The sequence below is a fragment of the Zootoca vivipara genome, chromosome 6 (assembly GCF_965207765.1).
Source record: "Zootoca vivipara chromosome 6, rZooViv2.hap1.1, whole genome shotgun sequence".
NCBI classification, from domain to species: domain Eukaryota; kingdom Metazoa; phylum Chordata; class Lepidosauria; order Squamata; family Lacertidae; genus Zootoca; species Zootoca vivipara.
This window is the reverse complement of record NC_142589.1, coordinates 61,267,245-61,283,904: the sequence shown is the minus strand read 5'-3', so window position 1 is coordinate 61,283,904 and position 16,660 is coordinate 61,267,245. Positions and strand designations below refer to the sequence as shown.

The window sequence follows — 16,660 nt, the reverse complement described above, 5'->3', positions numbered from 1 at the left end:
CTGTCTCTTCCCACCTCCCTCTCCCTCCCTCTCCTGCAATGATTGCAGCGAGGTGTGAAATATACAGGATGTTAGTTTTGAAATTGCTGTGGGGATCTTTACCTTATCTACCTCAGGTTAACGTATCTTGTGTCATTGGGGCCAAATGCATTGGTTTATATAGCTTGCTCTGAGTTGCCAGAAGAAAAGGGATGCTTCCCTAGAGTGTGTCCAAAGATTAAAATGCTACCCCTTCTAGTTTTGTATCCGTCTTAAAAGTAAAATAAAATACAGTAGCATTGCCCCCCCCATTCCCTTCTTAGATATTTAGTATGTGTAAATATCTTATGTAAATCTTTCTGGCTTATTTCCAGTTTACCTTTTTGATGATTGTTTACAAACTTGAGGGGGGTGGGAAATAGCCAAAGCATGTGGTGGGCATTTGCACCAGAGGGGCATAGAGGGGGGCACCCTCTTTGTACCTTGCCACTTTGCAACTTTGCCACGTGAGAGCTGGTTAAGGGGTGGGGGGAATTTCCCATATCTTCCTACAACCAATGAGAGAATTGGACTTCTGAAATAACAGGGATTTATCTGCAAGCCAAAAGGAACAATGTTCTTTTGGGGGGGGGGTTGATTGCAGCTTCTTCCACCCACTAGTTTGCAGAATTGTTATGGAAATTCTTTAGGTCAGTCACCCAGATGGTTTCTAAAACTCTTCAGCTAGGCCTTGCAAATAAATCGCTGCTTGGAATAGGCAATATCATTACCATTTTAGACAGTGGTGGACACTATGCATTAGGGGCAAGCAGTCATTGCAGTCATTGCAGTCAGGCTGGTGCCAAGTCTGCACTCAGGGTCACTGTGGAATAGGGAGCACTGAATGTATTGGGGGTGGGAAGGGTGGGGGGATGATGGCGACTTCTTGCGTGGCTACATGATTGTGTACTAGGAGACAAAACGAATGTAACTCCCATGTTTACTGCTAGCGACCAAAGCTTGTTTTGTGTCAAACTCTTTGACTTTTTATGAAGCGGGTGGGTGGATGGGTGGGAGAGGGTGGGGGTGAGAGGGTGACTGTGTGGGGTTCCTTTTAGAGGGGGGGGGTCACGTCTGAGCTGCAGGACTCTGTTCAAGCAAGCAGCTATCCTGCTGATTATGTCTGGTGGCGACATCAAAAATCCCCATGACTGCATTCCCTTCCCCTCCCCTATTTTCATTTTTGTACCAGTTTTGGAAAATGATGGAAAACAAATAAAGAATATGGATCATGGCTTTCTGTGCATCTCTTCCTTTCAGCAAAGCATACCTTGAGGTGAAGGCAAATTATTTTGGGGAGCTGGATTTGGGAATCTAATGGTTGCTCAACTTTGGATTTACTGGAGAAACTTCTGCAAGACCAATTTGTGAAAACACTGTCTGCTTACTAGCAGAGGTGGCTCTACCTTGAGATGAGGTGAGGCAGTGACCTCAGGTGGCAGATTTGGGGTATGAACACACCTGGGGGTAGGAGATTGGCTTAAGATTGGCCCTACTATTAATAAGCAAAGTGAGGCAAGGATGGGAGAGGCTCTTGTGGTATCCTGACCTCTCACATCCTTTGGAAAAGGCTCAGCAGTTATGAGTAGGTTCAGGTTTTTTGATTAATGAATATGGACTAAGCAACACATCATGGTTCTGCATATTACTTGCAATTACACACAGGTCCTGCTTACTAAACACAATGCATTCCATGGATATCACTCTTTAGACGTGCATTCGCATAATGAGCCTACAATTTCCATTATTTCTCTGGAAACATTTCTAAACTGGGGTTTGTCCAATCTCTATCCCCCTTTTTTCAATGGTTTCTCCCTGAAATGGCTGCAGCCAATCAGGAAGAGAATCTGATCTGTCCTCCCTGATTTGTTTGATCTTTCCTGCTCCCCAATGTATCCAATCTCCCTCCCTTCCACCTTGGTTTCTGCATGAAAATGGTTGTCACCAACCAGCAAAGCAGAAAGAAGCAGGGAAATAAGGAGGTAGGTAAACACTAGATGTTTGGATATCTGAATCTGCAGTGTTTTTAGCAAAGCTTTGCCGTAATTCATTACATTTAATTTTAGCACAGTGAGTGCGCCAATAGTGGGACTTGCGTACATTGAACACAATTCACAATAACGGACTGTGTTATTGCACATTTTGGGAAGTGGTGTTGCCTTTTTAGCCATTTACCAACCCTGACTCTGGGCAGATTCACACAACTAGCCATTGAGTGTTAGAAGTCTCTCACAGCGATGTCCACTTTGAGAATATCTGACAAGGTCCAGCTTGTAGTGGCCCCAAGGATAATGGATTGTTAGGTGATTAAGAAAAGATTTGAAGAACTTAATGGGTTTCTGAAGCCATTATCTCTGATCTCCAGCTGGGTTGAAGAGTCTCTTTGCCATTCCTGAAATTTAGTACCTACAAAAGCTACTAACGGCACAGTCTGAAGTGTGTGGTAAGTCCCGTGGAGTTCACCAGGACTTCTTCTCAGTTAATAGTGCATAGAATTGCACTGTGAGAGAGTGATTCCAAGAAAAGTCTGAGAACTGACCCATTTATAATCACTTCTTCAAAATGCAAGACACTAAAGCCCTATTCATTCAAAAGACTGCATGTGGGAAGAGACTGGAAGGCTGCCCAATACATTTGGAGTACTGATATGCCACTTTTATTGTCCTGGTTTTCCCCAAAGAATCCTGGGAACTGTAGTTTCCTAAGGGTTCTGGGAGCTGTTAGGAGATCCACATTCTCACAGAGCTACAAATAGCAAGAGTTCCCTGCTGTGAGGAATTGACAGTTAAAGAACTCTAAGAATTGTAGCTCTGTGGTAGGAGTAGGGGTCTCCTAACAACTGTCTTCACTCATAACAAACTACAGTTCCCATGTTTCTTTGGGGGAAGCCATGACTTTAAAGTAGTATTGGGGTTCTTTTAATTTTATGGCATGAATGTGGCCAAAGTGTGCAGAGGTGGCCATGCTAGCACCACACCTGGTGCCCTGTCTGTTCCACACACACCCCTCAAACTTCATCCAGTTGAGCAGAAAATTCTGAAGGGGAATTCTTCCCAGGTTCGCGTAGTTGTGCAGAATTCTAAACATGTTCAGTCAATCACATGAAGAATCTCTCCCCAGACTTTGAACCTCACTGCCTGAAAGTCTTAGGAGTGGAGCTAACAACTACCCAAAACAAAGAGAACATGCTCCAGTGGTTGCTAGTGCAAATCTATTAATGTGCATTTTGGAGTAAAAAAAAACACACAACCACCCTTCTTTGGGAGTTTGGAATTCAAAAACACTTCCTTCTTAAAATCTGACCAGAACTAGCTTGAAAAAGCAGTAGGACCAAACAAAAGAAGTTGTGTGTGTGGCCTGAATGAGTACCAGAGCCCATTCTCCTTTCTGTTTTGTATGGCCCATCAGGCTAGGGCTGATGGGAGTTGTAGTTCAAAACTTCCAGAGAGCACCAGGTTGGCAAAGGCTGCATTAAGGGCTTTAAAGGTTAAGACCAGCACCTTCCTCTTGAGCCCATAAAATAACCGGTAGCTTTTCCTCAATAAGTTACCAGTGGCTGCTTTGTTTACTCTCGGCTGCCGTTGCTGGAACCTTATTATGACCTAATCCCTCAGCCGCCACCTCTCAAATTCCTCAGGACTAGTCCTTCCCCACCTTTCCTTTGGGGCTCTGAACGGCACATTTGTCTCTAGGCTGCTCCTGACAAGGTGAACACTGCCCAAGTTGGAGAAATATCGGCCGGGAACTTAAAACCGCTCCCCTCTCCAGCATAGGCCTCGGAGGCTGCTGTTGGCTTTGCTCCCAAAGTGGCACGCCTGGATCTGTCAGCAGGTGTCACGCCTTCCACACCCGGATCCTCCCCAACAGGTGGGCCGCCTCCTCAGGCTGAGGCAGTGTGAAGGTGGAAAAGCAAAGCGCTTCTGGCTACAGAGAAAGCCACCAGCCTGGCCTTCGCTTGCAGGCAGGGTGTAGCGGCAGCCTCAGCCCGTCCTCCTCTAGCAGTTCATTTCCCTCAGGCCTGGAGGTCAGGACTCGGGAGCCGTCTCTCCCCAGACCGTTTGCCACCATGGCAAAGAAAGAGGGTCTGAAGAGGCGGCTTTCTCGCTTCTTCTCAAGGAGTGAGTTGAGCTTGAAGGAGCTGCAGCAGAGGCGGGAAAATGAAGATGCGGATCCCAGGTTGGCAGGAGCGAGAGATGAAGGCGGCAGAGGGAAACGGAGGATGAGGTCTCGGAAGAAGAGAACCTCGGAAGGGTGAGTGTACTAGGATAGGCATGGAAGTGTCCCTGGGTCAGGAGTAAGGATGGGGGTGTGGAATCTGTCAACGTGCGTTAATTTAATTTCTCTCCCCCCCAGTCTTAAATTCAGTTTTCCACATTTCCACATGAATCTGAGATTATCATTATTATAAGCATCTTGTGAAAATTCATATTTTAGTGCAATGTTCTTTGTATGCAGTTTTGGCTAATTACACATTTTTGCAAGCAGTTCCCCCTAATATATTGCATTTTTATATGTAATTTTCACAAATATTCTGTGAACCGCCCCGAGATCTTATGATGAAGGGTGGTATATAAATCTAAAAATTTAATAAATTATGCATTTTTATGCATGCTTCCCCCTCCCCCATATTTTTGTAAACATTGGTTGGAGAGTTGCATTATGAAATTCAGTTACTGTAAATGCAATTTTCAAAGGAGAGCTGTGATGCAGGTTACAAGTGCAGATGTAAAAATTCACCTTTAGACCTTTGTCAGGATATAGACCACGTACTTATTCATATACAGTAGTGTAAGGGGGTTTTTTTGTTTTTTTTTTTCATTTTACAAATGTGTACAATTTGGTGCTCAGATGTGTTTTTGAAGTTATCTACACATTCCTGTGTTGGGGGAGCATGCATAATTTTAGAACTGGGGAGAGACCGTGGCTCAGCAGAAGAGCCAGAAGTGGCTCTACTATTAGGCAAAGTGAGGAAATGGCCTCACACAGCAAATATTGGGGACCAGTGATAGTAGACCCCTGACTGTGCCTTCTCCAGGCAATTCTCTTTTGAAGAACAGAGGTATGTATGCAACATGGGATGTCCTGGCTCCATTAAACTAGCTTGCTTCTGTATATGGAATGTGTTTGTCCTCTGGAAAATGTAATAGTAGTAGTAATAATGATAATAATAATATTTATAGCCCGCCCATCTGGCTGGGTTTCCCCAGCCACTCTGGGTGGCTTCCAACAAAACATTAAAATACAATAATCTATTAAGCATTAAAAGGTTCCCTAAACAGGGCTGCCTGTATTGGGACAGCCCTGTGCAGAACACATCTTTTGCATGCAAAAGGTCCCAAGTTCAGCATCTCTAGTAAGGGTAGGGGGAAATTCCTGCCCCAAACCACGGAGAATGATTGCTAGTCATTGCAAACAATACCTGTGCTAGATGAACCAATAGTCTGATTTGACATAAGTCAGCGTCCTGTACAGAGATTTTGCAGGGAACAGCTGCATATCAGTGACAGAATCATAGAGTGGAAGGGACCACGAGGGTCATCTAGTATTCTAGTCCAACCCCTGCAATGCTGGAATCTTTTGCCCAACGTGGGGCTTGAACTCACAACCCTAAAATCAAAAGTCTCATGCTCTACTAAGTGAGCTATCCAGTAAAGCACATATGACAGGTGCACCTGAATGCCAGCATTTAAATTTTTTTTTACAAACAGATGTTTGGGTCATAATCGGCAACAAAAAGGACATTGGAGATTTGTCCAGGAGCCCTCAGCAATCCTTCCTCTCCACTCTGCAGCTTGCTGATATGCTCCCGTCCTCTGCTCTGTTTGCATTTCAACAGGAGCTGTTTCAGGAAACAGGCCACAGCTGAGTCATCCCAAGGAGCTCAGTAGAGATCATCTTTCAATGAACAATTAGCATCAGATTCTAGTTTTGCCCTCACTTCCTCTCAGCTCAGAGCATCCACTACCTGAGCCCTCACCTGTTGACAATATTTTGAAGGACCAAATATAAGAAAATATTACCTTTCTTGCTGGTGGCAGCAACGACATGCGATATGATAGTTAAGAACAGCAAAGCATGAGTGAGGGGGGTCACAATTCAGGAAACACCTTCCCCCAAAAGGGCATGCAGCCCTTGGGCTGTAAAAAGCTCTCCACCCCTCATATAGGGAGTGGCTGGGATGGGCAAGTGCTCAATGAAAAGGGGAAGCAGAAGCAATTATTTGGCTGAGAGACATTTGGCCTTTGTGGCCTCTTGTGTACCTCCCTTCTAGCTCCAATCCTTCTTTCTCGATTTCATTCCAGGGCAAGTGAGAAGGATGTAAGCTCAGTGCAAGTGAAGCATGTTATGGAGCCCCCTAATTGCAGTAGGTCACAGAAGCCGGCATCGAAGGTGAGCCCCACTGCTGTCAAAGAACCTGTGGAAGGGCCTTCTATGGGGCAGGAGAGGTTGTGAGGAGTGCAAACCCAGTGGGACTTACTTCTGAGCAGACATGTTGCGATGGTTCTCAACCTGGAAGGCTTAGATAAATTCATGGAGGATATCCATAGCTACTACCTCTAATGTCGGAGGCGGTATGCCTCTGTATTCCAGTTCCTGGGAATTACAAGTGGGAAAAGTGCTCTATTCTGGTTTGTTTGTTTATTTAGAAAACTTATAAAGCACTTGATCATAAAAATCTCCAAGCAGTGCAGAAATAAAATTATAGGTAAAACATGGCTGAAACCCACGAACCAATTAAAAACAGGGGCTTGTATACTTTGTTCCCCAACCCTTTTCCAAGGGTGTGTCAGGGAAACAGGATCCAGTGAATCCAAAGCTTCCCTCAATCTCCCTCAAGCATACCTGGAATAAGATCCCTTCTTTACTGTTACTGCCATTGGACAAAAATGGTGAAGCAGCAATGGCGGCAAAGCTCCCTTTCCCAAGGAGAGAGAGGGAGATTCACTCATTCATGCCTGCCAAAGGACCACAAGATCGCACCTTAGTTGAGTAATACCGGTAATTAATAATAATAATAATAATAATAATAATAATAATAATAATAATATATTTGTACCCCACCCATCTGGCTGGGTTTCCCCAGCCACTCTGGGCGGCTTCCAACAAAGATTAAAATACATTAAAATGTCACACATTAAAAGCCTCCCTTAACAGGGCTGCCTTCAGATGTCTTCTAAAAATCTGGTAGCTGTTTTTCTCTTTGACATCTGATGGGAGGGTGTTCCACAGGGCGGGTGCCACTACCGAGAAGGCCCTCTGCCTGGTTCCCTGTAGCTTTGCTTCTCGTAGTGAGGGAGCCGCCAGATGGCCCTCGGCGCTGGACCTCAGTGTCCGGGCAGAACGATGGGGGTGGAGACGCTCCTTCAGGTATACTGGGCCGAGGCTGTTTAGGGCTTTAAAGGTCAGCACGAACACTTTGAATTGTGCTCAGAAACGTACTGGGAGCCAATGTAGGTCTTTCAGGACCGGTGTTCTATGGTCTCAGCGGCCGCTCCCAGTCACCAGTCTGGCTGCCGCATTCTGGATTACCGGTAGTTGTAGTTTCTGGGTCACCTTCAAAGGTAGCCCCACAATCATTTAGATCAGGCATCCCCAAACTGTGTCCCTCCAGATGTTTTGGCCTACAACTCCCATGATCCCTAGCTAGCAGGACCAGTGGTCGGGGAAGATGGGAATTGTAATCCAAAACATCTGGAGGGCCGAAATTTGGGGATGCCTGATTTAGATCGATTAAAAATCCTTTGATTTTTTAATATGCTCCCCCTAAGTATCAGATTTTCTAAATAATGGTTAATTATTTTTAAGGCAAATAATTACACATCTATGTGTGATAAGCATCTTCTTAGAAAAGACACATGCATCCTACTCACACAGAAAGGCATTATTTATTTATTCATTCATTTATTTTTAAAATGTCTATCCTGCTTTCTGTCCTCAAGGAAGTTTTCAAGTTAAAAACATAAAACATCCATTTTTAAAAAACAAAATTGCAATCAATACAAACAAGATGCAAAGTCAGAAGGGTAAAATCGACTCAGCATCAAGGAAAGGCTCCTCTGAGCTAATGCTTGCTGTGACACATGCGTGAAACAGGGAAATATATTTTCTACCAGAACAACTGCTTCATTCCTAATCCATGCAGATTTCATTGATTAAATCAGTTAAACTCATATGATCAATAAGTCAAAATTTAGTTAAGCAATTGATAGGTAGCTCTCTTTAACTTGTATTTATTTAATTTTGCTTTTAATAATATGATACACAATCACCTGAGAGTCCCACTGAATTTGATCAGGCTTACTTCTGAGCATACATATGTATATAGGTGTTGTGTTGCTCTGAATATATATATATATATATAGGATGGCTGTTTATTTATTGAAAATGCTTCTAGGCCACCTATCAAAATAGAAAATACCTTTCCAAAGCAGTGTGAAAAATATACTGAAAGCGTTTTAAAACAAGCACCAGTATTCACAATCAAAACAATAGCACAGAAAGAGCAATAATAGCCAACAAGATATCTCATTTTGTAGAGCCATGAGACTTAATCTTAGGGTCATGGGTTCAAGCCCTACTTTATTATGTCAAGGTACATACAGCTTCTTTTCCCCAAAGATAAGGGTGCCCTCTGCTGGAAGCAAAGCACAACTGCATGGGCTTGTGCCTTTTGCAATACAGTTCCTTTCAGTAAGCGTGGGCACTTCCAGGTGTCCCGTTTATTGAGCTTTCATCCCAATTGGTTTGCATGGAGATTAGACAACATTGGCTCTTCAACAAGCAATCATTGTGATTTTTTTGGGGGGGGGGGACATTGTGCCAAAGCAAGTGTTAACTCCCCACCCTTTCCAATTCATTTCCCCATCACTTTTAGAAAGCCCACTTTTGCGGGAGAAGTGGGTTTGTTGTGCAAGAGCTCCAAAATCAGCTCAGTCGTGCAACCTGGATTTGCCAGTATGGGATTGAGTCTCACCTGAAAACAGCAGCAGTCTGGAAACACCTTGTGCCATGTTATCCCTCCTTACTTAGCACACTTCAACTGTTTTTTGTACTCAGAATCAGAGTGATTAAAGGGTGTGTTAATATGAAGTATCCCGTCTCTTTCACCATGTACTTCATTCATTCATTCATTCATTCATTCATTCATTCATTCATATATTCATAAAATTATACAATGCCTGTCCAACCAAGCAGACTGCGAACATAATTTAAAGCATGAATTAAGACCAGCGAATCGACATTGGAGTGGAACCCTGATTCTCAAATCATGCCTCAAATCATGTTCACACAAACAGTCACTTCAGTAAAAACATTAAAGATCATTCCCTGTGTCTCCAATGTTCAGGCCAAAAGAGCACCACACCAGCAAGCTTGGGGTTAGGTGAAGTACAAAAAAACTGTAAGGAAAAATATCAAAGGGTGTGGGGAGGCAGTCTAGTGAGGATTGAACATGCTCAATGGACACATAATACTGACTGTTGTTGGGGTGTGTGTGTGTAAAAACAGAAAACCAGGGAAGGGAAATGGAATGGAGACTGGAAACTAGAAGAAGCAGAATCATACACTGCAACATTTTGTTGCAGATCCCACTTGTAATTTATTTTGCCATTTGAAGACTTTGATTACATGTTTTAATCTCCAGCACCCTGCAGCAGAAGACTTGCAAAGCTTGTCTTGCTTAACCTTTATGTAGCCTGTGTTCATGCAATGTTTTCTGATCTAGCATCCTTCTTGGACTTGTTCAATGGAGCAGATCAGCTCTTGCAAAGCAGATCTTGCTTACCTTTGAGTGAAGTATTATTTATAGATTTGGCTTTTGCAGAGTTCATTTTGCTTACCTTAATTGCTAACAGCTTTGGTTAAGAAATAGTCATTCTGAGACACCTTCAAAACAGAGATATGACACCACTCATTTTAATAGCGGACTTACCATAAGTGGGTGAGTGCCGACAGCTCAATAGAATTATAGCCAATTCTGATAATCAAGAGCAAGGTATTAGCAAGCTTAGAAAAGCTTTTGGATTTGTAGAAGTATAGAAATATATTTAAGGAAAAAATCCTAAGGCGACAAAAAAACAGCATGTTGAATAACCAAGGGAAGTTAGCTGTCAGATAGGAGAAGGCCAAAATAAAATACAAATCTGGGGCATGTGTGTAGATTGTACAAACTGAGCCACAAGAACCAAAGTTTTTCACAAGCATTTGTAGGGAAGGGAGCACAAAAAGATAAGTTACTAAGTATAACCTAGAAGTGCAGCTGCTTTATATCTTGGTAAGAGTCCTGCAGTTCTGGTAAAGTCCTTTGTTGCACACACTCCAGTTTGCATGATACTATATATAAAATGTTATTCCACTAAGAGAAGGGAGGGAAACAATGTTATCTGGTGTAAGAGGAACAAGGATTCTCCCCTTCTGGAGATTTATTAAATTAGGAGTGGGGAACCTTCAGGACCTTTTTCTCTGGCCATACTCTCCCCCAACCACACCCCCTCTTCCCAGGCTGCACCTCTCACCAGCCTTGCTTCTTCAAACCCTCCTGGCATTCTAGCCTGGATGGAGTGGGCCCTTGAACTCTGGCTTGCGTATGAACATGTGTATTAACTATCCTACTGCACAAAGGTAAATTCCCAATGCCTAGATGTCCCAGGGTTCTTGATGGGTATAAACAGGCCTGGAAGGTAGGATATTTTGTCCTATTAATTTAATGTGACACTCAAATTACTCAGAAGAAAAGTTTCTCCTTGGCATGTTTGTGGCACTGTCACTGTCAACCGGTACAGGAACCTGTTGGGGCGGAGAGGTACCTTGAAGCCTCTGAGTTCTCAGGAAATGATGGCATGCTCCACTGGGAGCAAGCAGAAGGGCGAGCCACAAACTAATTCACCCAGGGGCAGAACAAAGCAACTCACTTGAAGCTTTGAGCACATCCAGCGAGCAAATACATCTCTGGTGTTTCCTCTCCCCTTCCATTACCTACACAGTTTAGAAAAGGAAATGTGTAAGCTGCAAAAAATCCCAAGTACTTCCCTTACGTTCCCTGAAGCCAGAGATGTCCACCCAGAAGAGATTCATCTGAGCTAAATGAGATCTTGCCACATAGCTTACTAGTAGAACACATGCTTGGCATGCAGAAAGTTCCTGGTTTAAGCCCTGGCATCTCCATGTTGGACTGGGAACAGCTCCATTCTGAAACCTTACCAGTCAGTGAAGACAATACTGAGCTACGTAGACCTATGATCTGATTTGGAAGGCAGGTTCTTGGGAGTTATATCCAGCTAAGTTCTGCTCAGTGTAGATCCAATGAACTCAAGTTAGTCGCATGCATTGATTTTAAAGGGCCTGCTCTAGACCCACGAATCTGTGATGCTTCCCCAGCACAAAATACATCTTGAACTACTAGGAGGAAGTTGTTCTTTTGGCCAAGCCTTCTAGGTCTCTCTCTCTCTCTCTCTCTCTCTCTCTCTCTCTCTCTCTCTGCTAGCTGTGGGTCTAGCAAGAAGGAGATGGTGTCTTCTCCAGTGCTTCCTTTGAAGATCGTAGGGTGAATCACCCCTGTTTCAATCACAGCCATCTCTAGAGGCCAGCTTGCTTTACCTACAGTACATGGAGGTGGAGACATGTTTGGGTGGCAGCTGTAATCTCCAAAGGTGTGTGTGGAATGTGCACATTTGGCTGCTTATTATCTAGTGATTTCCTGCTACATCAGCAGCTCCTCTGGGTGGAGCACCCTTGGGCTGTTTTGTAGCAGTTGGAGATTTGCTGTGAGGGAGGGCAGGGCCCAAATCCCAGCAGGGTTCAGCTGATACAAGTGGAACCACCCACTAGCTGGTATGTCAAGGGGGATAGAGAGGATTACATTAAGGACACAAACCGCACTGCTGTTATGTGCCTAATCAGTATCACTACAATAGTCAACAGTTGGCTACAGGACTTAGGACCTGCCTCCAGAAAATCTGGTTTGGGGAGACAAAGATACTCCAGTATAATTAGGCTTGTTGAATACAAAGAATTTGGATTCTTGAGAATCTCAATGCTAAATTGAAATTCCAAAAGCTATGTGGCTAGTCCTCATGCCTGTGAACTGAAGACTTGAAAATAAGCGAGCAGTGTATTGGTAAAGGCAGCAAGAGGTGGGACTACTATGCCTGGCATGGTGGCTTGTCTCACCCTCCTTTTCGCTTTCCCATGCAGCCCTCCTGCCCTGTTTTTCTGTTCTTGCGACCAAATCTCCCTTAAAAGGTAAATGAAGCTTCTGAATAGAGGGTCATACTTACAAAAGCATGGGTTTTTTTTGTAATTATTTTAATTTTCATTTCTAAATGAAAAAAGCAATTAACAACAAAGAGAAAGAAAATAGACTGAAGCAAGATAGGAAAAGGAACGGAAGGAAGGATATGAGAAGAGAGGAGGGAATGGTAGTAATTCAGAAAACAACATTATAATTCCAGACAATTGTCTTAATTTTCAGGTGGCGTAGGGTTTGAGTAGATTTTTTAAAAAACTTTTGATTACTAATTAGCAAGTTGTTGTTGTTGGGTTGTTGTTTTTAGCAGCATACATTTTATTGATTTTATTTCAGTACAGAATTATGAGGTTTCTTGGAACAAAAAGGGGACTTCCTATATTAGGATTCCTACAGGTCAATGTCCAAAGGTTGCCCCTCTTTTGACTGCAGACTACTTAGTCCCGGAATTCCCCTCCCCAGCTAGGAATGTAAGGAGGCAGGACTTTCCATTGCATCTTGTGTTCTTCACAGTCAGTGCTGTTTCTATTCCGCCAAAACCTACCTTGTCCATCTAGCTAACTGCTATTCTGCTATGACCAAAACAAATGTAATTATTTCAATGGAGGGAAAATGTCAAAAAACAATGCAGAAATCATAGTTATTTACATAATATTTGTAGACTAAAAATAAAAATAAAATAAAATAGAGAATGCCACTCACATTCCATCCTGAAGCTGGACAAACATGCAAATTGTGGCAATTTCTGCTCCCATTTCCGATGGAATTCTCTGACATCCCTAAATACAGCTGACTGTATAAAACTGCCCTAAGGGTCTACTCTGCAATTTAAAATCCTCTCCCAGGGGCCGGCAAATGTTTGCTTCCCATTAGGCAGAGTGAAGCAGCTGCTGTGGGTTGCAGCTGCCAGGATACTGAGACAGTGCCAACATTTTGGAGAGAGAGTTGTGAGTGTCATGCGGCCTTCCCTGTGTCTCCTGAACCTGCCTTCCTCAGGCCCAATGGAAGATGCTGTCTTGTCATCAGTATTGTAGTAAGATTTGACTGCCAGCCTGCTTGCCTTTTGTTTATAGAAAGAGGAGTGCAGTATTGTCCATCTCCCCAGGCAGGAAAATATCTCGGCCATCGCTGTTCAGGGCATTTGCAGAACAGCAAAGCTAGAATTAGAGTTAATGGCTGTTTGTTAGGTTAGGTTTATTGAACTGATGAATAATTTCCCACAACAAAAAGGTCCTGAAGCAATTTACAAGAAGACTAAAATATAGCAATAAAAATACATAAGCATAATTAAAAACAGTGTAAGAACACTCAGTCTTTGGTGCTGGGAAAACAAAAGCATATTTCCCTGGTGCCAAAATGGCCACAAAGTTAGCACCAGGCAGGCCTTCCTGGGCAGAACATTCCACAGAAAACAGAATCTACTACAGCAGAGGTGGGGAACTTCTTTGGCCTGGTGGGCCAAATCTTTTAACTTCTCCCACCCCACAGGCCAAAGTTGGCAGGAGTGCAGGACCACCTGTCAAAATCTGACTTCATATCAATGTCAGGTGATTAATAGGAGGATAATCCCACCCATCTGTCAAAATTAGCCAATGAATATGGAGGAATATAGTGACCAAGCAGGACTGAGCTCCCCATGCATCAGCTGATGGATCCAGTCAGAGGATCCAACCATGTCTAAGATAATCACCAGGGGCCCAGCTCTGAGTCCTCCATCCCACTCTAAGGTGAGCTAAGTAGTTACCAGAGACAGGGCTTTTCTGGTGGTGGCACCCCAGGTTTGGAACTTTCTTCCATTATCTTTTTACCTCGTGCCAAAGTTTATGTTTTTGATTGACTTTTAATGGCTTTTGTTGTTGTGGTTTAGTCGTTTAGTCGTGTCCAACTCTTCGTGACCCCATGGACCATAACACGCCAGGCACTCCTGTCTTGCACTGCCTCCCGCAGTTTGATCAAACTCATGTTGGTAGCTTCGAGAACACTGTCCAACCATCTCGCCCTTAATGGCTTTTAGTAGTTTGAAAAGCTCATCTTGTTGTTCATAAACTTGTTATAATGTGCCGCCTTGAGAATTTGCGCTGAAGGGCAGGGTAGAAATATTTTCATTAATAGCATAAAAATAATTTGTGGATAACTAGTTCCCATCTTTTGTTTGATTGATGGATAAGGTTAGTCTAAGTTAGACAAGTATAAGGCAAAATATTTATTATAGTTGGAAATTTTGATTCAATGATTTTGGCTCAGTGTTTATTCATATTGATTCTACATCTGGGATTTATGGAAGGGGCAGTTAATGCTGGTATCTATTATTGCATTATGTCTTTATGTATGCATTGTTTCAATAAAGACTGCAAAACTCATACTTTTTAAACAAGCATTTCCATTCAGCAAATAACATGCCACAAAGTTTGTAAAAATACATTATGCCTAGTCGCCTATGGTTCAAAAAATTACCGTACCTCCAGGTAATCATGCTGGAAAGCTGTAAAACTGCTGGGCTTTCTTCCCTTTTAAGCCAAAAGTTAATAACACTGACAAATTCAGGGATGAAAGCTAGTAAAATATTATACAAGCTACTTATGATTGTGGATGTATTTGCAAAGCTGCAGGCAACCCAAACGTATATAATCTTGTTCAACTGTTGCATATACAGGGTTTCTGTCCCACCCCCCTTTCATAGTCTCTGTCTTCTCAAAGTTTCTTTTTCCATCCTGCAGGCCCAGGCTCTCAGTTATTCGGAACCTGATTTGTGGAGGAATGGCCTCCTGCGCAAGTTTGGGAACCTCACTTGGCACAAGCGACGGAGTAGCCATCTTGAACTCTCTCAGCACCCTGGGCACCTGGCAAGTGATCCTTGGTCAATGGGGCGGCTTCAGAGACCAGCTGTTGGCAGTGACATGGATATGAGGAGCAGGGCTGATGTTTATCCTGCTGAAAATCAGCCTGAAAAGCAGGAGAGACCTGAGCCTTCATCTAGGCTAAGTGAAACACACTCTCTAGGGACCAGCCCAGAACCCTCCACATCCTTTGACTCTTTGCTTTGTTGGGGAGATGGAAGCTCTTGGGAAGGGACTTTCTCCATCAGTAATTCTTCTCTGTGCTGCCCAGCGGCTCCCGAAATGAAGGGGGAGGAAACCAGCAAGGCCCCCAAGCCTGCCTCAGAGTGGGCTGAAAGTGAATTTGAAGGGTATTTGACCATGGGGATGTCCCACCCTGTTGTTACAGAACAGATGGAGAACCTGAGCTTCAGCAGTGGCCTCGGAGAGTCCGTCTCTGAGCACGTCAGTGGTGCAGAGGATGCTAAGACGGCCACTGCAAGCCTACCTGTTGATCAGCCTCTGGAGGTAGCAGACTCTGCCTCGGCCATTAAATTCAGCCTGGGCAAGAATGCCCCAAAGATCCGCTATGAGATAATGATTACAATGACCAAGGAGGTGGAGAGGGCTGAAGCAGAACCCACATTCAGTTGTGGTGAAAGAAGCCTGTCGTGTCACCCATCTGGGGAGGAAACACTTTCTCTGGGGGTTGCTGAGTTAGAGAAAAGAAAGGAGCGACGTCACCAGGAACCAGCCAGACCAGCTACCCAGCTGTCAGCGAGTGAGGAATTCCAAAACTGCAGAGGGCTGCTTGGGGTGGGAACCTGTAAGGTGTGCGGGCCAATCCTTACTCTTGCCACTGGGAGCCCAGCAACGCTGCAGTGGGGATCGGAGGCCAGCCCAGGAGTGGGTGAGGCAGACCGGAGTGAAACTGATCGACTGCACTCAGAGGATGGTGTGCTGGCGAAAGAGACAAACATCGTAGCAGTCAGATCCCCAGCCAACAGGTACGTGGGGGAACAGGTTTGGGAAGCCTCACACCACAACAGGTGTGCCAGCCAGCTCTGAGCTGCTGAGAATAGCTTGAGAGACATGTCTTGGCAGAGAGAAAGGGAGCCAGAGTGTCTGTTCTTTCCCCTGCATGCTTTGCTCTGCAGCAATGCAAGTGGGAAGTTTTGTGTTTGAGAGAGAGAGAGAGAGAGGAGTCTTTGGCGCACACTGCATGGGGGCAGGAACTTAGGGGGGTCGGAGAAAGGTGCTGTTAACTTGTCTCTTGTTTGATGGTCTAGACAGCAAAGTTCAGGGTCATGGAGAGGAATGAGCAGGATTCAAGGCTTAGATCCTCACTGACCTCCGTCCTTGGGCTTCCACCCTCATCTGACTGAAGGCTTAAGTAATGCCGTCATCCAGGGGATTTCTGTACCACGCAACTGAAGAGGGAAAGAAAAAGAATTGTGTTTAAAATGGTGAGGAAGGCTTCCTCTTTCGAAGGTTTTCATCAGCAGGGAAGTCCAATGCAGGTGTGTGGCACAGTCCCACACACATTTACTCAGAAGTAAGTCCCACTGAGTTCATTGAGGCT

General features: G+C 44.1%; 1 protein-coding gene across 1 annotated transcript in view; it reads left to right on the top strand.

Moving 5' to 3' along the window:
* Positions 1-3,947: 3,947 nt before the first annotated feature.
* Positions 3,948-16,660, top strand: part of CRYBG2 (crystallin beta-gamma domain containing 2) — a 62,119-nt gene continuing 49,406 nt past the window's right edge. The window contains exons 1-3 of the mRNA XM_035116928.3: positions 3,948-4,269; positions 6,321-6,408; positions 14,980-16,085. Coding sequence (XP_034972819.3) covers positions 4,085-4,269; positions 6,321-6,408; positions 14,980-16,085 — 1,379 coding nt within the window. The 5' untranslated portion in view covers positions 3,948-4,084. The remainder of the gene's footprint in view (positions 4,270-6,320; positions 6,409-14,979; positions 16,086-16,660) is intronic.